The 27179-nt window shown below is 44.1% G+C and overlaps 1 protein-coding gene across 1 annotated transcript in view; it reads left to right on the top strand.

Annotated features, from left to right (window-relative positions):
* The first annotated feature begins 10407 nt into the window (after positions 1-10407).
* The window catches only part of CFAP70 (cilia and flagella associated protein 70), a 38881-nt gene continuing 22109 nt past the window's right edge, over positions 10408-27179 (top strand). The window contains exons 1-13 of the mRNA XM_081337910.1: positions 10408-10522; positions 11739-11921; positions 13246-13340; positions 13961-14060; positions 15355-15507; positions 16251-16400; positions 17930-18010; positions 18744-18835; positions 20303-20363; positions 23740-23931; positions 24530-24661; positions 25272-25397; positions 26032-26165. Coding sequence (XP_081194036.1) covers positions 10490-10522; positions 11739-11921; positions 13246-13340; positions 13961-14060; positions 15355-15507; positions 16251-16400; positions 17930-18010; positions 18744-18835; positions 20303-20363; positions 23740-23931; positions 24530-24661; positions 25272-25397; positions 26032-26165 — 1532 coding nt within the window. The 5' untranslated portion in view covers positions 10408-10489. The remainder of the gene's footprint in view (positions 10523-11738; positions 11922-13245; positions 13341-13960; positions 14061-15354; positions 15508-16250; positions 16401-17929; positions 18011-18743; positions 18836-20302; positions 20364-23739; positions 23932-24529; positions 24662-25271; positions 25398-26031; positions 26166-27179) is intronic.

Raw genomic sequence — 27179 nt, 5'->3', positions numbered from 1 at the left:
ATCCATGGGTTAAGAACTGGGGACTCCAGCATTCTCACATCTTGGAATTATTCCACATTAACCTGCTCCATTTTGGAATAGTTTAGCTCTGTCCTCCAGCGAGGGCAGTGGTGTTGCTTTTTAAGAAATATGGCAGTTCTTTCTTCCAGAAATGATTTCATATTATGATTTTATTCAATCTCAGAAAGCGACTGGCATCAACTTTTACAGCCTATCACCTTTGATTAAAGGGCAATCAGCATTCACAAAAGCCGCTGTGTTTTAATAAAATGCGTTTGTTGGAGAAGGTGCTGGCAATGTTTTGCAAGCTCTGCAATAACCTGAGTGATGATGGCTTGGGAATGCATGTGTGTACACAGGTATCTTCTTTCACAGCTTCTCACTGGCTATTTCCTGAACAGCAAAACAACTCAGCATTTGCATGTTGCATCCTGGTTGCAATAGCTCTAAACCCTGCTTTTTGGCAATTAGCAGGGTTTGCATTCAAAACCTCCAGCTTCAACTTGCAGGCCTCAGCGACCACCACAAGCTACACCAGTATTTTCCAAACTTAACTTTAAGAGGTGTGGACTTCAACTCCCAGAATCCCCTAGCCCGCAAGAATTCTGGGTACTGAAGTCGACACCTCCTAAAGTTTGCGAAAGAGGCCGTTTGAAAGAACTTGCTAAGTTTGAAAAACTTGGGGCTAAAGAAATCTCGGGATAGCTTAACGCCCCGTGCATTTGGAATTATTTTGCAAAACTAGACCAAACCCTCCTCCTGTCGTAGAGATAGGGAAGACAAGCGAGTGGCTTGTATTACATTCATTGCCGGGTCCGATGCGACATACGGAACCGGAAGTGGAAGACTCAGCCCAAAAGCCCTCGAAGCACTGAAAGGAGAGCCGCTTGGGGAATCTCCTTTAGGTAGAAGTGGTCACCTAAATCCCTACAGGATTTCAAACAACACGATAAATGCTTCCCCTATGTTTTTTTTTCCCCTGCCCCGCAAGGTCCGTTGGGAACCGTTAGTGTTTTTCTTTCTCCTCCTCCTTGCAGACCTACGAACGAACCTCTTTGGAATCAGAGCAGAGGCAGTGGGAAAGCCGCGCGCCACGCCCTTCCCTTGCCCGCCACAAAAATGGCGGCCGGGGAAATCACGCTGGCGTCAGGAGCCGCGAATGTGACGCAGCGGCGTTGCTATGACAACGGGGAAAAACGACGCCGCTGGTGAGTTGGGTAGCGGGCAGATGCTCCTTTTCCTCCAGCAAGAGAGGAAGGGGGCAGTGGAGGGTGCCCCCCCCAGTCGAGCTTCTGATCCCGTGACCCTTTCTGGACTCACTGAGTGAAGGCAGAATAAAGCTGTAAAGTAAAGCTGTAGTAGAGGCGGAGTAGAGTTGTAGTAGAGGCGGAGTAGAAGAGTCCCTTGTCAGTGCCTGCAGGGAGCACCAAACAAAGCAACCTGGGGACCAGTTGGGCTTCCTTGAAGAGATCCAACCATAATTCTCCATTGTAAGGTCTATATCTTAGCTTGAGCTCCCCATGCTTTTAAGGTCAGGGTCCTCATTCCAGCCTCATAGAGCATTTTGGGAGCAGAGGAGCCTGACTTACTTAGAGAGGCTGAGAATGAGATGGGACCGATTGGCCAGGTTAAGTTAGAGCTTAACTATGGTTTGTTGCATCAACTGCAATGGGTTGGATGCCCAGTATGCCAAAGCCATACCTGACTGGCTCTAAGGCTTCTTCTGTTAAGATTTTTTTCTCTTTATAATTCATTCTTTTTATAGTGAGTTGCACAAGGTCACTCTGCAAATTGGGCAGCCATTTAAGAAATCAGTAAATAGAATGAATGAACTGCTAGGTTTAATGACTTCTGTTCTTACAATATTCTAAGCTGCTTCCAGGGAAACTGTAGTACGGGATAGAATTAAGAACCCAGCAGTCGTGGCTTGGCTGATAAACTATGATTTGAAAGTCATAGTTGATTACAGGGAATGAATCTTGCAGAGATTAAATAATGTACTGTACACTGCGCAGAGTCCCTCTTTGAGTTAGGTGGGCAGTAATCTAGAAATGAGATTGGTGGATGGACAGAGAGAGTAAATAGAGATAGATAGATAGATAGATAGATAGATAGATAGATAGATAGATAGATAGATAGATAGATAGATAGATGATGGATGGACAGACACATGTGGTGATCTTCAAATGTTGGACCACATCTCCCCAAAACCTTTGCCAGCATCGAGATTTTGCCTGAGAATCTGGGACCCCAGAAGCTCACTTGCAAGATTTTGAGCTATTGTTTCTTCCTCAGCCTCATTTACCTGGCAGGATATGGAGAAATTTAGGGGACTGGAGGCTAAAACATAGGAAGAATGGTTGCTGGAATTGGGTATCTCTAGTTTAATGAAAAGAAGGACTAGGGGTGACATGATAGCACTGTTGCAATATCTCAAGGGGTTGCCACAAAGAAGAGGGAGTCAAGCTATTCTCCAAAGCGCCTGAAGGCAGGACAAGAAGCGACGGATGGAAACTAATCAAGGAGGGAAGCAGCCTAGAACGAAAGAGAAACTTCCTAACAGTGAGGACAGTTAACCAGTGGAACAGCTTGCCTTCAGAAGGTGTGGGTGCTTCATCACTGGAGGTTTTTAAGAAGAGACTGGACAGCCATTTGTCTGAAATGGTATAGGGTTTCCTGCCTGAGCAGGGGGTTGGACTAGATGACCTCCAAGGTCCCTTCCAACTCTATTATTGTTGTTGTTGTTGTTGTTAAGTATAAGGAAGAATGGGAGGCAAGTCAGGTGATAAATAAATAGTGATAAATAAATAACTCTTGATTATTATTTACTCCTTGTCTTCTCCTTAGGCTTTAGCTACCTCTCTATACCAAGAGATTTTTCCTTCTCATGGCGGGTTCACCTTCCTTTCCTGTTGAACCACCGGGGAAGACCGTCAGCATCACTGTGCTGGATGGCCATGACTTGGTAATTGTCCTCTCATAGTTCACACTGTAATTCCTGAATTGAGGATCATCAGAGTGCATCATCTCAGGAGTAGGCAACCTTGGCTCTTTTATGACTCCTGGACTTCAACTCCCAGAATTCCTGAGCCAGCCATGTTGAGGGGAAAGGGAGAGGCTTCCAGGCTGAGCCATGCTGGCTCAGGAATTCTGGGAGTTGAAGTCCACGAGTCATAAAAGAGCCAAGGCTGCCTATCCCTGGTATAGACCAACTCTACATCTGGTGGAACTACTGGTTTGTACCTTTAGAGCATGGGTCTTCAAACTCGGCCCTTTTATGACTTGTGGACTTCAACTCCTAGAATTCCTGAGCCAGCCACGCTGAGGGGAAAGGGAGAGGTTTCCAAGCTAAGCCATGATGCCTCAGGAATTCTGGGAGTTGAAGTCCATGACTCATGAAGGGGCCAAGGTTGCCTACCCCTGGCCTAGGCCTAGCCGCTTTATGACTTGTGGACTTCAACTCCCAGAATTCCTGAGCCAGCATGGCTCAGCTTGGAAACCTCTCCCTTTCCCCTCAGCATGGCTGGCTCAGGAATTCTGGGAGTTGAAGTCCACGAGTCATAAAAGAGCCAAGGTTGCCTACCCCTGACCTAGCTGAATGACTATCATCCCAGAATGTTCAGGTTTCTTAAAATCAGTACAATTAAAGGGCATAATATTTTACTAATTGAACCACATATTAATATCTTATTTTCCAAGGCACTCAAAAAAAAGGTGGTTACTGGTTTCTGGATTTATTTTCTTTCAGATTACTGGTTCCCATCTGTAATTGGTTTGGGATGCCAATTGCCTTAGGAAGAAGAAACATTAAATTGCTTGAAAGCAGCTTTCTCGTTTAACAAAAAAAACACGCTTTGTAAATTTTATTTAACAGCTCTTGAGATTTTGCCCAAGCTGGTTATGCCATCCAAGATCGGGAAAAGTAAAAATTGGTTTTGCTCTGGGAGGTGACGCTACCACTTGTCCTGTCCTGAGTGTTGTGGTCTCTCTTCTGTAGAAAGGCCTCAAAGGAGACAGTCCGGTTACATTTGTGCGCATTGAGTACAATGGCTTCGTCCTGGGTGACTCCCCCAAAATGGATGCCTCGGCAGAAGGAAACGTGAGGTATAATTTCACCACGTCTTTTGACAGCCATCCTGAAGGGTTCCACACCTTGGATGACATTGCCCATAAACCTGTGATATGTGAGTAACACTACCTCTGCTCTTTAGCTTTAACGGCTGGGAAAGAATACAGGTAGTCCTCAGCTTGCAATCGTTCCATTTAGTGACCATTTGACCTTGCAACAGCACTGAAAAAAGCGACTTACAACCGGTTTTCACGCTTAACGGCTGTTTCAGCATCCCCGCGATCAGGTGACCAAAATTCGGACGCTTGGCAATTGGCAGGGCTTGATGACGGTGGCACTGTGCTGCGGTCACGTGATCATCCTTTGTCACCAGCCGCCTTCCGACAAGCCAAGTCAACGGGAGAAGTCCGATTCGGTTTACGACCGTGCAATTCGCTTAGCAGCTGCCGTGATTCACTTGGCCACTGTGGCAAAAAGAGCGTAACGTGGAGCGCAACTCGCCCAACCACCGTCTTGCCTAGCAACAGCAATCTTGGCTTCCATTGTGGTTAGAAGTCGAGGACTACCCACAGGTCCTTTCCATTTTGCTGAGGTAAAAAAAAACCTTGAGGGTGATGGTGTTCAAATGGAGGCTTGTCGGTCATTGTCAAGGATGCTTCTGTTTGAATTTGTGCACTGAGAAGACTCGGGAGCCTGCACGGCCCCCTCATATTCTGGCATTCTCAGCCTAGCCATCATCCACTCAGTAAAATTAAAGTAATACGGGTAGTCCTCAACATACGACTGGTTTGAGGATAGGACCGATCCAAAACAGAGGGCTTATGACCCAGATTCGAAGATCCGAGAGCTGGGTCCCCTCCATAATCACGTGACTGAACTTCAGGTGCTCAACAACATGGCTGCTTTTACAGCCATTTGTAGGGCCCTGTTGTCCTGTGATCTTTTACAAGGGTTTTGCTGGAAACTGGTGCTTCCATTTTCTGGCAATACTGTGCCCCTAAGCAAACCACTGTTTTGCTTTATGACCACCTCAGACAACATTGTAAAATCGGGTTGGTCACGTGACTGGCATGTTTTATGACTATCATGACATACAGCTAGAATGGGCAGGTTCCCTTAAGGTCATATGTCGAGGGTAACCAATAAATGTTTGCACCCAAACATGACAGCCAGCCTTACAGACTCCAGTAAAGCACATGTGTGAAGCCACAGTAGCTTATTCAATGAAGGCTGGTTAAAAGAAATGGTGGCCTACCGCACTGGTGGAATAAGGCAGTCCGGTTATAAAGTGCTGCTGTATTAGAATAGAGTAAGGGACGCGGTGGCTCAGTGGGTTAGGACGCTAAGCTTGTCGATCGGAAGGTCGGCAGTTTGGCGGGTCGAATCCCGAGTGCCGCGTAACAGAGTGAGCACCTGTTACTCGTCCCAGCTTCTGCCAACCTAGCAGTTCGAAAGCACGTAAAAATGCAAGTAGAAAAATAGGGACCACTACAGTGGGAAGGTAACAGCGTTCCGTGCGCCTTTGGCGTCTAGTCATGCTGGCCACATGACCACGGAGACGTCCTCGGACAAGCGCTGGCTCTTCGGCTTTGAAACGGAGATGAGCACCGGCCCCTAGAGTCGGAAACGACTAGCACGCATGTGCGGGGGAACCTTTACCTTTACCTTTATTAGAATAGAGTAGAGTAGAGTAGAATTAAAAGAATAGAATAGAAATAGAAATAGAAATAGAAATAGAAATAGAAATAGAATAGAATAGAATAGAATAGAATAGAATAGAATAGAATAGAATAGAATAGAATAGAATAGAGCTGGAAGGGACCTTGGAGGTCTTCTAGTCGAGCCCTGTGATCAAGCAGGAGAACCTATACTATCTCAGAGAAGTGACTGTCTATTCTCTTCTTAAAAATTTCCAGTAATTGAGCGCCCAGTTTCTGGTGGCAAGCTGTTCCACTGGTTGATTGTCCTCACTGTCAGGAAGTTTCTCCTTAATTCCAGGTTGCTTCTCTCCTTGATCGGCTTCCAACCATGGTTTCCCGTCCTTCCCTCTGGTGCTTTGGTGAACAACCTGGCCCCCTCTGCCTTGTGGCAGCCCCTCAGATACTGGAACGCTGCTATCGTGTCTCCCCTATTTCTTCTCTTCTTTAGACTGGCCAAACCCAAGTCCCGCAGCCATTCTTCATGTGTTTTAGCCTCCAGGCCTTTGATCATCTTAGTTGCTCTTCTCTGAATTTTTTCCAGACTCTCAACATCTTTTTTTTGTGGTCTGGTGACCAAAATTGGCTGCAGTATTCCAGGTGTGGTCTTACTATCTTATTGCTCTGACTGAGTGGGTTTTTTTTTTATGCTCGGTTTCCCCAGTCACTGTGATTGAAGTCCTGCCAAAGGAGAAGAAGCAAAAAGAGGAAAAAGTGGTGTCCCTCGGACAGGCCGTGGCGGACCTCCTCCCTCTCCTGCAAGGTGAGCGAAAGAAGAAACCTGGGCTGGATTGTAGTCTGGAATTGCAGAGAGTGAAGGGGCCTGGACTGTCTGGTAGGCAGGAGGAGGGCAAAGGCGGACCCTCCCTAGCAGTTCACAGAGGGTATTAGAGCAGATGGTCCTTGACTTACAACAGGTCCTTTGGGGACCATTGAAAGTTACAGCGGCACTGAAAAAAGTGATTTATGATCGTTTTTCACACTTGCAGCATCCCCATGGTCACGTGATCAAAATTCAGATGCTTGGCAACTGGTTCATATTTATGACTGCTGCAGTGTCAGATGGATAGATGATAGATAGATAGATAGATAGATAGATAGATAGATAGATAGATAGATAGATAGATAATAGATAGATAGATAGATAGATAGATAGATAGATAGATAGATAGATGTAAGTAGAGAGAGCACTAATAGATAGATAGATAGATAGATAGATAGATAGATAGATAGATAGATAATAGATAGATAGATAGATAGATAGATAGATAGATAGATAGATAGATGTAAGTAGAGAGAGCACTAATAGATAGATAGATGATAGATAGATAGATAGATAGATAGATAGATAGATAGATAGATAGATAGATAGATAATAGATAGATAGATAGATAGATGTAAGTAGAGAGAGCACTAATAGATAGATAGATGATAGATAGATAGATAGATAGATAGATAGATAGATAGATAGATAATAGATAGATAGATAGATAGATAGATAGATAGATAGATAGATAGATGTAAGTAGAGAGAGCACTAATAGATAGATAGATGATAGATAGATAGATAGATAGATAGATAGATAGATAGATAGATAATAGATAGATAGATAGATAGATGTAAGTAGAGAGAGCACTAATAGATAGATAGATGATAGATAGATAGATAGATAGATAGATAGATAGATAGATAGATAGATAGATAATAGATAGATAGATAGATAGATAGATGTAAGTAGAGAGAGCACAGATAGATAGATAGATAGATAGATAGATAGATAGATAGATAGATAGATAGATAGATGATAGATAGATAGATAGATAGATAGATAGATGAGAGAGAGAGAGAGCACTAAGAGATGATAGATAGATAGATAGATAGATAGATAGATAGATAGATAGATAGATAGATAGATAGATGATAGATAGATAGATAGATGTAAGTAGAGAGAGCACTAATAGATAGATAGATAGATAGATAGATAGATAGATAATAGATAGATAGATAGATAGATAGATAGATAGATAGATAGATAGATAGATGTAAGTAGAGAGAGCACTAATAGATAGATAGATAGATAGATAGATAATAGATAGATAGATAGATAGATAGATAGATAGATAGATAGATAGATAGATAGATAGATGTAAGTAGAGAGAGCACTAATAGATAGATAGATAGATAGATAGATAGATAGATAGATAGATAGATAGATAATAGATAGATAGATAGATAGATAGATAGATAGATAGATAGATAGATGTAAGTAGAGAGAGCACTAATAGATAGATAGATGATAGATAGATAGATAGATAGATAGATAGATAGATAGATAGATAGATAATAGATAGATAGATAGATAGATGTAAGTAGAGAGAGCACTAATAGATAGATAGATAGATAGATAGATAGATAGATAGATAGATAGATAGATAGATAGATAGATAGATGATAGATAGATAGATAGATAGATGAGAGAGAGAGAGAGCACTAAGAGATGATAGATAGATAGATAGATAGATAGATAGATAGATAGATAGATAGATAGATAGATAGATAGATAGATAGATAGATGATAGATAGATAGATAGATAGATGTAAGTAGAGAGAGCACTAATAGATAGATAGATAGATAGATAGATAGATAGATAGATAGATAGATAGATAGATAGATAGATAGATAGATAGATAGATGTAAGTAGAGAGAGCACTAATAGATAGATAGATAGATAGATAGATAGATAGATAGATAGATAGATAGATAGATAGATAGATGAGAGAGAGAGCACTAAGAGATGATAGATAGATAGATAGATAGATAGATAGATAGATAGATAGATAGATAGATAGATAGATAGATAGATAGATAGATAGATAGATAGATAGATAGATGAGAGAGAGAGAGAGAGAGCACTAAGAGATGATAGATAGATAGATAGATAGATAGATAGATAGATAGATAGATAGATAGATAGATAGATAGATAGATAGATAGATAGATAGATAGATAGATAGATAACCTTTAGTGTCATTTTTTACTGTGGGCACAATGGCACACATTAAAAAATGAAATTTAGTTGCTTGGTCTCAAAAGTGTGCACATACGTAACACACATTTAAACATAATATATACAACACATGTATAGACCTACACCCTTACATATAAGAACATATAAATATTAATCACTGTCCATCTTGAATACATAACGGAAAGAGCAAGCTTTAGAGTTCACAATCTTTATGTTCTGCTTTGGATACCACGGAGCCCCCTCCTCCCAGAAGGTAACAAGGAAAACAGGTCATGGAGAGGTGTGTAGTGTCCCAGACAATTTTACGGGTCCTGCTCATGTGCTATGTCCTCTTTTCTCTGCAGGATTGTGTACATTCAGTGTAACACTTCCCCTGTATCCATTGCCTGGTTCTCCTCTGGAGGCCCTCCGAGCAGAAACCAAGGTATTATTTATTTATTTATTTAAAAAGGAATATAGAGATATGCTTCCCAATTTTAACACCCCTATCTCAGAGGGGACTCAGAACTAGTTTAGGTGGAATAGAGGGTAAATCACTGAAATCTGAATGAGATCTTCAACATTTATTGTAAAAAAAAAATCAGTAGAGTGCTTGGAAATGTAATTGAGTCATTCTCAAAAAAAAGCTTTTGTTTCGATATAGGGGCCCCCAAGTCCCCATTTAGTAATAATTTAATGAAAAGGGTTCTAGATACTAAACTGATGAACAACTTGAGAGAACTAGGCCTGTCTAGTCTAACAAAGAAAGAGACTAGGGAAAAAATGATAGCCATCATCCAATACTTGAGGGCCTGTCAGAGAGAAGAGGGGGTCAACCTATTCTGCAAAGCACTTGAAGGCAGGATATGAAATAACGAATGGAAGCTTATCAAAGAGAGATCCAACCAAGAATGAAGGAGAAATTTCCCGACGGTGAGAATAATTAACCAGTGGAACAGCTTGCCACCAGAAGTTGTGGGTGCTCCATCACTGGAGGCTTTCAAGAAGAGACTGGACAGCCATTTGTCTGGAATGGTGTAGGGTCTCCTACTTGAGTAGGAGGTTGGATGAGAAGAGCTCCAGTCTTACTGTTTTGCATTCTCTCATCTGTCGCTGAAGCTCCACAAATGCAAGCGCGCTCATTATAAGGGGCTTAGCTAAATCTTCCGTATTTAACCATGTGTCCAGTGGCTCGAATCTTGTGTGCGTACTTCAGTGCTGTGGAGGATAAGCCCATAACCCTCTTTCTTGTGACAACACTTTGTGTACTGAATGATTGCCTTCTCCTTTAAGCTGAGCATCCCTCTAACTCAGGGGTCCCCAACCTTAGCAACTTTTAAGACCTGTGGACTTCAACTCCCAGAATTCCCCAGCCAGCCATGCTGGCTGGGGAATTCTGGGAGTTGAAGTCCACAAGTCTTAAAGTTGCCGAGGTTGGGGACCCCTACTCTAACTAATCATTTCTTGTCTGATTTGGCCTCCAGGTGCTGACCAGCCTCGTTGTGCTTCTCTCCTTTTTCCCAAGTTTGTATATTTGACAGGTCTGTCTCAAGCTTGCTTTGATTTTGCAGTGTTCCATCGATGTCTTAGTATCCGTCCAGGAGAGCTTATTGACTCAAATCCAGCTGTCCGAAGGCAATCTGCTGAGAGTGACCGTAGAAGCTCTCTATTCTGCCCCCGAGGCATTTATCTTCACAGGCCCCCAATATAATTACATGGTTGGCTTTCAGGTGCCAGCCGTTGGTGAGGTGAGTTGCTGAAATCCCACGTTCTTTTATCCCTTCTTTCTCCACATCTTCTTTTCTTTTGCCTTTCAGTCTGGCAAATGTTGTTTTTCATTCTCAGCCCCTCCAAAATATAAGACGTGCTGCAGGTCCCAAGGGAAGCACATTGAGAGACATCAAAGGTTAAACTTTATGGCTTCGAGGTTCTGATTTGAAGCCTTCACCGCCTATGCCTGATCGAACCTGTTTCTCCAGGCTTTTACTGCTTTTCTGTGAATTTGGCTTTTGAGTTGTATATGCATTAAGAAATAATTCCATTAGCACATCTCAGTCAATCATGCGTTGCGTTAGTAACCTGGTCTTTCCATAGCCTCTCTTCTGAGACCCATCTGAATTTATAAATGAAGCTACCTTGATGGAGTTAATTAACTCTGATTCTCCAGATCCAGGTTTCATGCACGTCTGGAAGGGATGAGCTTGGTGAGGAAACAGGTCCTAATAATTCCGTGGCCTCCAGGCCAAACTGGTTTATCCTCATTTATAGAGCAACCTTTGTCAAGTTAAATCAAAGAAATAAATAAATTACAAGTCAAAAATCGGATTCATACATTGTCTTAAATCAAAACGGTTTGGTTTAAGACGTGAACTGGATATTACAATTTGCAAACCCTGGTCAATTAGTGATGCACAAAACATGAAGCCAGCTCGCTGTGGCTTATTCTGTGATGTGTAAACTCAGAATCTGTGTTCATGAAGAGCAAGGGAGAACCAGCATGAACATTTGCTTGTGGTACTAAACTTACGTTACATGTGAGCCGTTTCTTTGTTAACAACAAGGAAAAAAAATGGAAACTTGCCTCACATACATAAGAAGCTCCTTGCAAATTAAAGGACCCATGTAAATGTTGGTTTAGGACAGGTAGTCTCCCTTCTGTAGCTATTTTAGAGGATGTTTTCCAAAATGTAACCCTGTCCAATCTATTTTCATTATGTAACGGCCGAGTTCGCAGAAGACATGTAACCTGAAACGAATTAAGCCGCTTTCTGAGCTTCCATGTGAATAACCTACTAACCAAATGGGTTGGTCCATGCCAGCACCAAGCAAAGCAAAAGTCTGAATACGTGGGATGAATATGTTGCAAGAACGCAACTGCTAGCTCTTTGTCAATGTACCGGTATGAGTGACTTGTTAACTCTGTGAATTCAAGATTTATTTATTTTTTTCCTATGACCTTTCCAGAAAGAATGTCCCTTCCTTTTCAAGAATGGGACCCTGAAACCTGGAGGTGAGAGAGAACCTCTTCCTCGGCCCAAGAAGTGGCCAGTGGCCAACATTTTAGCTCCTGGAGGACAGAACATACCAGAGGCTTTCATTACCGGCGGGGCCTTTGAGGAGGAAGATGGAGAACTGAATACTCCAGAGGTGAGTGTGGCAGAGCTGGAGAAGCAGATTCCTTAGAATAGGAGTTGTGGTCCTCCAGATGGGGGTCAGCTACAGTTCCCAGCTCTCTTCACCTTTGGCAATACCAGTGAGAGTGTAGCATCAGCAATGTCCCAGTTGCCACCTGTTCCATCTACCCGGGCCTATGAAAACTAGCGTACTGGATCAGATCAATGGTTTCTTTCTCTTTAGAGTCCTTTTCATCTAGCAGCCAAGGAGGAGCATAGATTTGGGTTGATCGCGGTATCCATCCCATTGTGAGTTCCACTGTACAAAATATGCGGTATCGGTTGATGGCAAGCTTCTTCCAAGGCCAGGTGCCCCCTATCATTCTTTTATGTTGTTCCTCCTTCAGAAGAAAGACTGTCCCTGCTATTAGTTGTTCTTCTTTTTTACTTTTTCTGTGTCATGTTATTTTTGTCACCTAATCCATCAACAAATATTGGTTCCAGTCTATTTTCTTGATTTCTTGAGCTCTAGACCTGAACAGACTGGGTGTCAGAATCCATTTATATCACATTCATAAATGTATGTTTAAAACATTATCCCCCCCCCCTGGATTCTGCCATCTCCCGAGGAAGGAGGAGCGGATGTGGATTCAGCCTGCCTTAGGTTATTTCAAAGACCAAGGGAAACCTTTTGAACTGGGGGAACAAAGGGGAGGGTTAGGGAAGAAGGCATCTGGCCTGTGTCTCCATTTGAATCTGTAAAGGAAGAAGGCAATAACCGTAAAGATCCAAAGTTCCCTTTTTCCCACGAAAGGGATGACATGAAGTAAATGATGGGGGGCTGACCAAATGGGGTTGAGGGAAGGGGGGTTGAACCGGGAACTCTTTATAAAGTTTCAATCTGTAAAACAATACCAGGTCCTGTCTTGTATTTCCACAACCAAACATGTCCTAGTAAAAATTCCTTTTGGACTACAACTGACTCCAAGAGTTTTCGTTTTCCTAAGATGTGAATTGGGGTGGGTCCTGACACTGGGTTCCTTTCTCCTCCTCCTCCTCCTCCTCTTCCTCCTCCTCCCCCTCCTCCTCCTCCTCCTTCTCCTCTTCCTCCTCTTCCTTGCCTTCAAGTCATATTGACTCCTGGCAGTTACCTAGACAAGTCCCTGGGGCTTTCAAGGAAAATATTCAGAAGCGGTTTTGCTATGTTTTTGTTCTTCCCAGGACTGAGTGGGGAGGATTGCCACCCAGCCAGCTTTGTGCCTAAGACAAGACTGGAAAACCTGGTTTCTCTGTTTCTAGCTTTGTGCCTTACCAACTACACCTAACTGGCTCTCTCTATCTCTCTCTTTCTTTTAAAGGACCGGGAAAGCAGGCTTCAGGGTGAAACTATTAAGAAACGGATTGTGTGGGACTTGGAAAGGCGTTGCTACCTGGATCCTATTGCTGTACTATGGTGAGAAAACTCGTGTAGTTCTCCAGCCACTCAGAACTTAATGAGATGATCTGTGGGAGCCAGGCAATTAAAGAGCAGAGACCTGGCGATTTTACCCTCAATTCAGACTCCTGGCTAGCCTTCTCCAAGTTCTCTAACTGAAGCTGATCTTGATTTGCTGAGTTCTGTGCATTAATGGGTTCCTTCAGCTACAGCTCTGCGTAAATATTAATAAGCCTTATTACAACAGCCTTGCTTCGGCTGGTGTTTGCGCTGCATTTTGCACATTTACTGCTTGCTTGTCCATCAAGAAACTCAGCCCATTTATTTATTTATATCCCACCTTGGTTATTTGTATGTGCAACACAAGGTGGCGAACATATATAAATACTTCTCCCTGCTCCTGTTTTCCCCACAACAACCCTGTGAGGTGGGTTCAGCTAAGAGAGGGTGAATGGCTCAAAGTCACCAAGCTAAATCCAATCGGAAGCATCTCAGTTCTGACCGTTTTCTGCACAATGACCATTCCCACCTTTGCTGTCCAGGTGGCACTAATGGAAATGCACGCAATGCCCTTTTGCGCATCAGACCACCCAAACAATTGTTAACTGGTTTGCTATCGGTCTCTTCCTGTTGGACAGCTTTCGCAAACGGATCGCTGACTGTCGGTGTTGGCCTGTGGAAATTACCAGAGTGCCACTGGTCACATCCACGAAAGTCAAAGCTGGCAAAGGAGACAAGGTAAGGTTCTGGTTCCAAGCAACAACAACAACTTTATTGATTAGCCCTTGGGCCATATCAAAGTACAAAGTTCCAGCAACAAACCGTCACCAAAACTTGATAAAAGCAATCCAAAATGGAATTTGATAAAATACAATTTAAAATGCAATTAAAATACAATTTAAGTTGAAATAGTAATAAAATACAAATTTAAGATATAGATAAAATATGATAACATTATATTTCGGAGTCGCCCTTACAATCTACAATCTAGTTCATTACCACCACCACCATCATCATCATATTTTAATCCCACCATTTTTTTCCTTTTCAAAAAAATACTTCATCAGCTCAAGGCAGCAAACATACTTAATACTGCTCCCTTCTATCTTTCCCACCACAACAACCCTGCGAGGTGGGTTGGGCTGAGAGAGAGAGAAACGGCCCAAATCACCTAGCTGACTTTCATGGCTAAGGCAAGACTAGGGTTGACCATCTCCTGGTGATTGGCCCAGACTCACCCAGCCGGCTTTCCTCCTAAAGGGAGGCCCAGAATTCATCACCTCTTGTTTCTAGGCCAGCACCATCCCCACTACCCTTAACTGGCTCTCTTGAGTGTAAAGTAGGTTTGCTAGGATTAAAGGTAGGTGTGGTTTTACATGTGCTACATAAATACTATAGAAGAGATTCTGGCTGTGGATGGTCCTTGACTTCTGGTCAGTAGCTTGGTGACCATTTGAAGTTATGACCCAGATTCAAAATCCTGATGGTTCCCTTTCCCGTCCTGTAGTCGTGGCACTGTACTTTAGTGTTAAGTATGTTTGCCGCCTTGAGCTGATGAAATAACAGCTGTTTGCATCAGCCCACAATCATCTGGCCACATTTTACTAGGGTTTTGCCCAAAACTAATATTTACTTCCACTGGTTCGCTTAACCCAGAGGTCCCCAAGCCCCAGGCTGCGCCCCACGACTTGAGTGCTGTGCAACTGGGCCGCAGAAGTGGCAGGTGAGCACGCACACATCCTCCCTAGGGCAAGCAGCAGGCAAGTACGTGTTGCATGTGTGCGCTTGCCCGCCACTCACATGGAACAATCCTCTCTTTCCCCCCCCCCCCGGCCCGGTCCGCAAAGTCAGAAAGGTTGGGGAACTCTGGCTTAACCGCCATGTCGTTCGTTTCACGACCACTGCAAAAAAGATTGTAAAATCAGTCACACGAGCAGACTCCATTACGGTCATAACTCAGCTAGCTGTGCTCCATTCGGGCTGCTTGTGGCCATCAGCAGGGAAGATGGTCATCCCAACTGTCCTTGTCTAGGGAGGTGCAACTATTGGTGGAACAGAGGAGGATCCGATTTCCTTTCACGGCGTGGCTTATGTCAGCTTAGTGCCGCTGCTGTATCCTGGAGTGAAGCGGATCCGGGGAGCGTTCCGAGTTTTTCCTTACCATGACAGCGAAGTGTGTGAGAAGGTAACAGCTTCATTTGCATGGCTCATCAGCTGAGATTCTCTTGCTTTAGATTTTGTTTGAAATGGTTATTGCCATCTTATTTATTTATTTATTTATTTTAATTCCATTTATATCCCGCCCTTCTCCAAAGACTCAGGGCGGCTTACAAGCTTAGCAGTAGCCTTCATTCTATCTATATGCCTGCTTATTAGGGCTTTCACACACCCCCTAAGCGGCATTATTACAAAGTCAGCTTAATTGCCCCCAACAATCTGGGTCCTCTTGCTTCCAGGAAGCTTAGAGCAGACAGCAATCAATGAGAATAGAGCTGGAAGGGACCTTGGAGGTCTTCTAGTCCATCCCCCTGCTCAAGCAGGTGACTCTATACCATTTCAGACAAGTGACTATCCAGTCTCTTCCTAAAAACCTCCAGTGCTGAAGCACCCACAACTTCTGGAGGCAAGCGGTTCCACTGGTTAATTGTTCTTCACTGTCAGGAAATTTCTCCTTGGCTCTAGGTTGCTTCTCTCCTTGATTTAACTTCCATCCATTATTTCTTGTCTTGCCTCCTGATGCTTTGGAAAATAAGTTGACCCCCCTCCTCTTTGTGGGAGCCCCTCAAACTGGAACACTGCTATCGTGTCCCTTTGAGAGCGGGCAACTAAATTTCGTTTTTGATGCATGCCGTTGTGCTCACAGTAAAAAATTGACAATAAAGGTTATCTTATCTATCTTATTCTCACTTGGTGCCTCTTTTGTTTCAGACCAAGTGCCTCTTCAGTCTTTTTCGTGACGTGGGCCATCAGGCAATCCTTAATAAATTTGGTCCCTTGGGAATGTACAGTCCGCACACCAAAAGCATCCTTGGGAAGAACGTCAAAGATGACAAGCAGAGAGAACTAATGATGAGGAAGGTGAGAATGGCAAAAAAAAACTAAGTGCAAAGAGATGAAGTCCTCTCCAACAGGGGTCTCCAACCTTGGCAACTGTACAACTTGTGAACTTCAACTCCCAGAATTCCTCAGCCAACCATGAGGAATGCTGGGAGTTGAAGGCCACATGCTGGCTGAGGAATGCTGGGAGTTGAAGGCCACATGCTGGCTGTGGAATGCTGGGAGTTGAAGGCCACATGCTGGCTGAGGAATGCTGGGAGTTGAAGGCCACATGCTGGCTGAGGAATGCTGGGAGTTGAAGGCCACATGCTGGCTGAGGAATGCTGGGAGTTGAAGGCCACATGCTGGCTGAGGAATGCTGGGAATTGAAGGCCACATGCTGGCTGAGGAATGCTGGGAGTTGAAGGCCACATGCTGGCTGTGGAATGCTGGGAGTTGAAGGCCACATGCTGGCTGAGGAATGCTGGGAGTTGAAGTCCACAAATCTTACAATTGCCAAGGTTGGAGACCCCTGCTCTTTGAATTTAGAAGATGGAAAATGTGTTTGTCTCCTCAGTCGGAGCTAGAGCTTTGCCTTCGGAGGATCCAAATGAGGTTTGCTTCTTTATTCATGTCAGAAGCATCACAATTAAAATAAGGCATACTATATGACGTAACATTTAAAATATAAAACACATGATTGAAATATGTACAAATTAAACAGATCCTGCCCAGAAACTAGCAACATTAATTGTGTTCTGTCACACTGCCCTGAGGTCCTCAAATGTACGCTGGTTGGGACACAAAGGGCAGCAAACATACCTAATGCTCCTTCCTTCTCTTATTTCCCCCACAACAACCACCCTGTGAGGTGGGTTGGGCTGAGAGAGAGGGACTACTAGCCCAAAGCCACCCAGCCAGATTTTATGGCTAAGGCGGGATTAGAACTCACCATCTCCCGGTGATTGGCCCAGTCACCCAGCCAGCCTCCATGCCTTAGGCAGTACTAGAACTCACAGCCTCCTGATGATTGTCCCAAAGCCACCCAGACAGCTTTCATGCCTAAGGCAGGACTAGAACTCCCCCTCTTCTGGTGATTGGCTCAGAGTAACCCAGCCAGATTTCATGCCTAAGGCAGAACTAGAACTCACAGCATCCTCATGTTTGACTCAGAGTCACCCCACTGGCTTTCATGCCTAAGGCGAGATTAGAACTCACCGTCTCCTGGTTTCTAGGCCAGCTTCTTCGCAACTAGACCATGCTGGCTCTCTAGAAAAGATTAGAATAGCTTTCAAAGCACCACATAGCCCTAAGAGTTGCAACAGGACTAATTGCAGAATAAGATTCACATAAATGCAGAACAGGGTGGTCTGTACCATTGTTAAAACCACACAGATTAAAAAAACTGCCCAGATAAAAAGAAGAACCATCAATTTTAATTTAAAGCTTTAGCTGAAAGCTCATGCCTCTTACCAACTTTAAATTAGGTGACCCCCCCTTCCAGAAGTCACACAAAAGAAGCTTTCTGAAATGATATCCAGTAAAAGATATTTTTTTTGCTTCCTCTTCAGCCATCCAGTATTGTAAAAAAGGACACCTCCGAGATCACAGTAGAAACTGCGGTATCTTTATGCCAGAACCTGGAAGGACAGGTAAAGCTATTGCTTAAAAAGATGCCAAATATACAGGATTTGTAGATACCACCTGGACTCCCCAGTCTGGATCTGGAGTCACATGGAAATTGTGAATGAGTGCTTCTGACTATCTGCATCTCTCTCTCTCTCTCTCTCTCTCTCTCTCTCTCTCTCTCTCTCTCTCTCTCTCTCTCTCCCTCTCCCTCTCCCTCTCCCTCTCCCTCTCCCTCTCTTCCTCCCTCCCTCCCTCCCCCTCCCTCCCTCTCCCCCTCTCCCTCTCTCTCTGCTCCCTCCCTCTCCCTCTCTCCTCCCTCCCTCTCTCCCTCTCCTCTTCCCCCTCTCTCTCTCTCCCTCCCTCTCTCTCCCTCTCCTTCTCTCTCCCTCTCCCTCCTTCCCTCTCTCCCTCTCCGCTCCCTCCCTCTCCCTCCTCTCTCCTTCTCCCTCCCTCTCTCCCTGTCCTCTCCCCCTCTCTCTCCCTCTTTCTCCCTCTCCTCTCCCCCTCTCTCCCTCTCTCCTTCTCTCTCCCTCTCTCTCCCTCTCTCCCTCTCTCCCTCCCTCCCCCCTCTCTCCTCTACTATGTCTTGGTACAAGGGCTTGATGATAACCTAGCTGTTCTCCATATGTATAGATTTAAATTCCCACAAATGAAACCTAATGTGTTTGGGTTAAATTTTGAGGGGATGTGGCTGTGGAAACATCCTAGGAAGTGGGCTATGCTCCTGAAGAAATATCAACCACTTTCTTTTTCCAGCAATATGTAGAAGGTGGAAGTTTTATTGTGATAGAGTTTACGCTGGATAAAGCTTTAGTGCCCAAGCGTCTGCCAGAGGAACTTGCCAGCCGGTGAGTTTTATATATTTAAATATACTTATTGGGTCAGATCAGTCAATACAAAGACTGAGGGTCTTATTGAATTCTGATCTCATTGTAGGAGAGGTTGGTCACCCAATAACACACTGCATCAAGGCTGATTTCAGGACCCTGGAGAGCGTAATTTGCTCTTACAAAGTTTATAACTCAGCTGAGTTAGGTCTCTACAAAAATTTATGTGGGGAGACCTTATCCCCGATTCTCCCAAAGGTGTTGTGATTCGGTGTCAGCCTGTGCTCCCAGCAGCTGAGTCCGATGAATCTGAGGAGGAGGAGGAGGCGGTTTGGAGAGCCTTTGGTGTCAGAGGGAGGCTCTGATGCACTGCAGGACTCTCAGCCTGGCCCCTCCAGTCATGTTCCTCATGAGGCTCAGCTGTGTGAGTACGAGGTGTCGGACTCAGAGGAGTCACAGCTGAGTCTGTTCAGAGACACTAGAAGCAGAAGGCAATCCAGCAGAGCAGAGCAGAGCAGAGAAAATCAACGAGGCAACTCAGTGAGAGGAGGAGAAGGCAGTGAGAAGCCACGCCTTGGGACTGATAATCAAAGGGGAAGGTGTGGGCGGTGCTGGTTGCTGAAGGCAACCATTTGGAGATATTCAAAGAGAATCCTGGTCTGTTCTTGTTACTTCTGTTTAACTCTTGTTTGATATTTTGATTCATTTATTCTGTTGCTTTTTTGTTTGAACTGTAAATAAATTTGAGTTGGGTTTTTCCAGCCTATTGACTGTAAAAAGGAAAAAGGGGTTGTCCCTGATACACAAACAGGGCCGGTCATAGGCTGGAACAGAACAAACGGTGCTTTTTCCAAGAGGCAACTGAACTTACTTTTCTTTGAAGACGTTTAGCTTCTCAACCAAAAAGCAAGAAAGTCCAGTTGCCTCTTGGAAAAAGCACCTCTGGGGCAAACCGTTGACCTGGATGACTGAGAATCTCCATGGACCCTTATCCCAGCTTATTGCCAGCACAATTCTTTTTTGTGCTAATTCTGTAGCTGATTGTGTTAAGTTTAATGGAATTGACTTCAAAGTCAACTGTGAATTTATTTATTTTTATTTTAATCCCATTTATATCCCGCCCTTCTCCGAAGACTCAGGGCGGCTTACAATTTAAGCACAAACCAATGTGCTTAGCAATAGCCTTCATTCTATGTATATGCCTGCTTATTAGGGCTTTCGCCCCCCCACAGCGGCATTATTACAAAGTCAGCTTATTGCCCCCAACAATCTGGGTCCTCATTTTACCTACCTCGGAAGGATGGAAGGCTGAGTCAACCTTGAGCCTGGTGGGACTCGAACCTGCACTACTTGCAGGCAGCTGGTGTTACTTAAGGAGGCATTAGCCCACTGCTCCACCAAGGCTCATAATGGAATGGGGTGGCGAAATGAATTGTCAGATGATCAGAACAATCCACCTTTGTCCTTTCTTTCTTCTAACACAATCAGAGTGAAGGAGATGATTCCTCCACACCCTCAACTCCCTCGAAGGACTGCAGGAGCCATGAAGGTATGAAACAAGCCTACTTGGTAATTCTACTCCATTTTTTAAAGAAAATCTTTGCCATTGTGGTCTAGTTTTTGTGTCAAGAACAGACAACTGTGCAGCCTAAAGAGATGGCTTAAATATGCACTTTTTTCCCCTATTGTGCATTCCTTATAGGAGGGCTAAGAATAGTGCCCCATCCCTAGTGTAGCTTCTGGGATTTCAGTGGGCATGGCCTACTATGTCTGCTTCTATGCATATTTTTAAAACCTCAGGGGCTAGAAACTTCTTAATTTAAAAACAATAATAACAGCTGAGATTCTTTGGCAGGTAGCTCTAACGTCACATTAAGGAGACACTTCATTTTCATATGAAATCACTTTTTTTTTAAATCCGAGTTCTTGGCCACTTTAAGAGATGTGGACTTCAACTCCCAGAATTCCCCAGTCAGCCTGCCAATCACAGGTTTCGATCAGTACTTAAACGGAGATTGCCAATTCCTCACCCAGATTTTATTCTCAGGCAGATAAGTGTGAAAGTGAGACTGAAAAGGTCACCCAACAAATCAGACTAACGTGACAACATCTATATACTTCAGAGAAGTTTTTCCACGCAGTAAAATAAAACACATTTGAAGTTCAAGATAAGAGAAAAAAGAAAGGAAAAAAAAAGAAATAAAGGAAAAGAGATGGAAATGAGGAGCAGCAGTCTGGGATGCAGGGAAGAGGGGCTGGTGATATAATAATAATAATAATAATAATAATAATAATAATAATAATAATAATAATAATAATAATAATAATAATAATAATAATAATAATAATAATAATAATAATAATAATAATAATAATAAAAAAACACCCCAGACTTAACAGTTGTCGATAAGAAAGACAAAAAAGTCTGGATAGTGGACGTGGCAGTGCCTGGAGATAGACGAGAAAGAATTGGAGAAGATAACAAAATACAAAGACCTACAAATAGAAATAGAAAGACTGTGGCAAAGGCAAGCAAGGGTAGTACAAATAGTAATAGGCGTCTTGGGTGCAATCCCAAAACAACTGGAGCACCACTTGGACACCATTACAGGCATCGACAAATTCGCCATCAGTCAATTGCAAAAGGCGGCCTTGCTAGGAACTGCTTCCATCCTGCGACGAGATCTGTAATACCATCAAACATCCACATCTGCCTATCTCAGGTCCTTGGTAAGGATTCGACAGGTAGACTAAAATGCCAAATCCAGTCTGAACATCTGGCTGACTGTGCGATGATTAATAATAATAATGATGATGATGATAATAATAATAACAATGACAACAACAACAACAACAACAACAACAACAACAACAACAATAATAATAATAATAATAAAGTTGGAAGGGACCTTGGAGGTCTTCTAGTCCAACTCCCTGTTCAGGCAGGAAACCTTGTACCATTTCAGACAAATGGTTGTCCAGTCTGTTCTTAGAAACGTCCAGTGTTGGAGCATTCACCGCTTCTGGAGGAAAGTGATTCCACTGGTTAATTGTTCTAACTGTCAGGAAATTCCTCCTTAGTTCCAGGTTGCTTCTCCTTTATCCAGAAAAAACTTTGCCAGCCAGAATTCACCAATGATCGCTGTTCACAGATGCAGCACCATTTCTGCTCCTTCGGAGACATCTAGCCAACCATAGAACCTTACCCATAAGCCATAAGCCAACATGTGCTTTTGGCCTCATGCCTGCTACTTAGTCCTCCCTCCACACTAGGAGCTGTGGGGTCCTTGTTGCTGTCCGAACCTGGTGGTTTTCTTGCCGATGCTTCATTACCATGCTAGGTAACATCATCAGTGCTGATGTAAAGACCGGCCTCAGCTGTTCCCTCAGGAAAGCAAACACTCAGGAGCACAGGCATTGTTTCAAAGAGGATCTTTCGCTGACAAAAAGTGATTGCAGAGGGGGGGGGGGAAAAGGCGGAATCTGAAATTTCCACGCAGAGCACGAAGCTAAAAAGTCCCATTTCTTCGCCCGACTCCAATGCCCGAGTCATCAGCTGCCAATCCCCTGGCATGAAGATGTTATGAGAACTTCTGGCTAGGAAGGTGATAACTGACTGGCTTCCCAGGCCCCTGTGAAACCAGATGGCCCCGAAGGCATTTCCCACCCCCACCCCCACCCCTTGATTCCCATGCGAATACAACAACAACAACTTTATTGATTAGCCCTTGGGCCATATCAAAGTGCAAAGTTCCAGCAACAAACCGTCACCAAAACTTGATAAAAGCAATCCAAAATGGAATTTGATAAAATACAATTTAAAATGGAATTAAAATAAAATACAATTTAAGATGAAATAGTAAGGTAAAGGTAAAGGTTCCCCCGCACATGCGTGCTAGTCGTTTCCGACTCTAGGGGCCAGTGCTCATCTCCGTTTCAAAGCCGAAGAGCCAGCGCTTGTCTGAGGATGTCTCCGTGGTCATGTGGCCGGCATGACTGGACGCCAAAGGCGCACGGATCGCTGTTACCTTCCCACCGGAGTGGTCCCTATTTTTCTACTTGCGTTTTTACATGCGTTCGAACTGCTAGGTTGGCAGAAGCTGGGACGGGTAACAGGCGCTCACTCTGTTATGCGGCACTCAGGATTCGACCCGCCAAACTGCTGACCATCTGATCGACAAACTCAGCGTCCTAACCCACTGAGCCACCGCGTCCCTCATGAAATAGTAATAAAATACAAATTTTAAGATATAGATAAAATATGATAACATTATATTTCGGAGTCGCCCTTGCAATCTACCCCAATCAGTCCCACATATGCAGATCTTAACCGGATTATTTTGTTTAAATACTGTGCTACATTAAATGTTATTTTCAAGTTCTGACCAGATATAAGATAAGTTATTTTGATATGGGGATCCCAATGGGTCATTCGTTTGGTATATAGACCAAGATACCTGTCTCTCACCCTCTTATACAGACAACAGTCAAATAGGATGTGAGCCAGGTCCTCTACCATGCGAATACATATCAGAGCAAAAGCAGAAACAAATGTTAGAGAGTACAGGAACATCCTCAATCCACATTCATACGTGCTCCCCTTCCTGAGGGTTAACGTTCCACAGGGACCTGACAACTAGCCTAGCTTGATAATGAAACATCAGCAAGGGAAACCACCATGCAAGTAGAGCTGCCCCACCGTTCAATCCTGAGCTGCAAATATTCTCTTCTGTCAGTACACAGGAAGCCCTTTGCGTCTAGCTGCACAAGGATGAGCTTGTAGTAGACTTGATGGATTGCGGTGTGTGTGACAGTTCAAGCAGTGGAGGTCAGCAACCAGGAAGGTTTGCCAGCAGCGTATGCCACCTTCTTGAGGAGAAATTTATTTCTGTCAACAAACTCCAAGGTTTCCCTGACTTCTTTAGGCCGTAGAAGATTACCACACGCAGATCACCAATATTGCTGCGTCTATCCTAGACGAGTATCACGAACTCTTTGGAAGGCAGGTGGTGGAAGGGCTTGTCGTTGATTCTCAGACCCTGGAAGATCAGAAATGTCAACTCAACTATGAGCTGAACACCTCAGGGAAATATTTTGCCTTTAAGGAGCAACTCAAGGTATGTTGTCACAATGCAGGTCTCTTTGTAAAAGTGACATTCTATTAACGCGGAATAATACGTTGGAAGTGTCACATTTCCTCATCATCTGAGTCTTCTTTTAGCATTTAAGAAGCCCCCTCCCTACCCTGGTCAAGTGCCACCTTACGCTTGCTTGTGCTTCGCCACCATGCAATGACTATCTGCCCTGAAGTCTGGGCAGGGGAATGCCTGGGGGAAAGGAAAAGTAACCGCTGTATCTCCCTGAGACGCTGCTTCAAGGACAACTGGTGGGGAACCTGATTGGTCATGGGGAGGCCAGTGATGGGAGACAGTTAAGGGAGGAAAAAGTTGAAAATAGGGATTTTGGCGCGTGATTCTCAGTTCGGGCTTTGCAACCCTGCAATATGCTCGGCTTCTAATCAAATTAGATCTTTCTCAACAAACGGAGCCAAAGATCGTTTCTGTTTAGAGGTTTAAGTGACAGCAAGTCCGACAGCCCCTTTTTTAGATCTGTAGTGGCCCGTCAGGCAAGGGAATCTAGCATCTCATACATTTGTTGCTCCCTTCCTTCCGAATGTGTGGTGTCCTTGTGACAGAGTCTTTCCCTTCCTTGTAGCACGCAGTTGTTAAAATTGTGCGGGAGAAGTACTTGAAGACCACTGCCTTTGAAACTCTGGACCAGCTCCAGGCTTTCCTCAGTGAGTTGTACGTCTACCTGATGGATCAGATGCACATTGCGCTGAATCAGGTGAGCTTGGGAAAAGCAAACCCTCCTTTTACTGCGGAGGGTGTTGGGTGATCTGTGCCAGGCAAGCCAAGGGAAGAGTCATCAGGGCAGGTTGGATCAATCCGGCTTTGGGCTTGCAACAGAGCGGTTGTGTGTCTCACACCCTGAGGGTGAAAGTTCAAGAAGACACCTGGTCATTTGCATTCTTTTAGGAAGACATTGAAACCACTTGTGGGTTTATCTATGTCCTCAGGGTCAGCTGAATAGGGTCACCCATTTGCACTACTCAGGCACCCCTGAGAACAGAGACAAACCTCCAAGTGGCCACAACAAATCTCTAAAAGAAGGCAAATGACCAGCTGTCTGCGAGGAGTATAAATCCTCCTGTTTCCCACCATCCAGTCAGAGCTGAAGAAGTTTCTCAGATGAGAAGCGAAACGTCTTCAAAGAAAAAAACAAGAAAGTCCAGTTGCCTCTTGAAAAAATAAGCACCTTTGGGACAACCAGGACCTGGATGACCGGGAATCTCCATAGACTCTATTTGAATACATGTTGCCAAATGCTGAGTTGACCCCCTCCTTTAACTGAACCAGCCTGAATGTCACGTTCATTATTTCCCTGCACTGGCCAGGTACTGTCCCTCCAGACTCCAAGTCCTCCTCCTCCCGTCTACACCACCTTGGAGCAGCTCCAGCTCTTTGCTCGAGAGGCCCAGGTCAACGGTGACTACGGCTTGGCATCAACTTACTATCAGGAGGTAAAGGAAACAACTGTGAAAACAAGGAGTTTTCCTGAAAAAGAAGAATATATCTAAATCAGGGTTGACATTAGGGGGTCTTTGATGCTCTGGGAGCTTGGTGGTTTTCTTGCAGACATTTCACGACCCACCCTAGGTAACATCATCAGTGCTAGAAGGGAGTGGGTTTGGTGGAGGAGGAGGAGGAGGAGGAGGAGGAGGAGGAAGAGAAGAAAGAACGACTGTGAAGTCATTATTCCTCTCTGAGCTTGGGGGTTTTTCTTGCAGAAGTTTCACGACCCACCCCAGTTCTGGCACTGGGTCATGAAACATCTTCGAGAAAACCTCCAAGCTCACAGAGCATCAAGGATCCCTCAAAGAGCTTTCCATTTTCTAAGAATTAGAAGCGTTTAGATGCTGTAGTCGCTTCTCTTTCAGTGGAAGGCTGGCTGGGGAATTCTGGGAGTTGAGGTCTACACACCTTGGTCTTGAGAGACTCTTATTCAAGAATTCCTGGAAGAAAACCTGTCAAATCGAGCCGAGATCAACCTTTCATTGCATCGGGAAGCTGACATCCTATTTTTGACCTTCAGATCTTTCCATTCAAAGCTTTGAAACAGAATGTTAATTTACGCGAGGGTCCTTCTGTCCCCAGAGGTTGTCACGAAACCCCCAAGATAGCCAGAGCTGGTTGGATTATGGAGCCTTCTGCCTGCTGACTGAAGACAATCTCAAGGCTCAGGAATGTTTCCGCGAGGCTGTCAGGCTGGATGCCAATCACCTGCCCAGGTAACTGCTTCGTCTGGAACTGTGGTCAGACATTAACCATGTTAGCAGCAGAGCTCACGCTAACGTGGGGGGGAAAAAAGGATACCTAAATTTTATGCAGGATATGTATGTACGTCCTACACATGTAATGCAGCGTACATATGTGCACTTCAGCAGGCACTGTAATGCACATTACTGCACATGCGTTGGGCACCCTTTTCAACCTAACACCCTCCAGATGCGTTAGGAGTACTGGCGGTCCTTGACTTACGACCACAATCGATGCCCCGATTTCTGTTCCTAAGTGAGACAGTTCTTAGGTGAATTTTGCCCCCCGTTTTACGACCTCGCTTGCCACGGGTTAAGTGAACCACTGCCGTCGTTAAGTTAGTAACATGGTTGTTAAGTGAATCTGCCTTCCCCATTGATTTTGCTTGTCAGAAAGTCACAAAAGACGATCATGTGTCCTTCGGACACGGCAACCATCATAACTACGAGTCAGTTGTCAAGCATCTGCATTTTAATCACGTGGCCGTGGGGATGTTGCAACAGTCGTAAGTGTGAAAAATGGCCATAAGTCACTTTTTTACTTCCATTGTCACTGAGCGGTCACTAAATGAACTGTTGTAACTCGAGACCTACCTGTGCAGATCCCATTATCTCGTACATCTAGAAGTTATTTAAGGTGCATTTCACCAGAAGGTTTGACTCTAGCAGGACTCTTCTTACCTACATCTGTATATTACTAACATTCATGTGTCTGTAACCTTTCGTTGAATGAAATCGTACGTCACAGTAGGGCAAAACATTCTCAACCAAGGTACCTCAAATGGGCTAATTTATTAGAATGTGTCTAAAATCCAGGAATCGTGATTCCCACGGACTTTAAATTTGACAACTTCTGTAAAGCATTTTATGACAGAAACATTGTAAAGCACTTTATGACATTACAAGCATGTCGTAAAAGGTTTCCTGGGGTCCATTCCTCACGTTTGACTGTTCTGTACAGTTCAAAAGGGACTCTTTTCAAGGCAG

This window comes from Vipera berus (genome assembly GCF_964194415.1).
Source record: "Vipera berus genome assembly, chromosome: 13".
NCBI classification, from domain to species: Eukaryota; Metazoa; Chordata; class Lepidosauria; order Squamata; family Viperidae; genus Vipera; species Vipera berus.
Note: the sequence above shows the minus strand (reverse complement) of the source record. Positions and strands in the feature narration are given on the sequence as shown.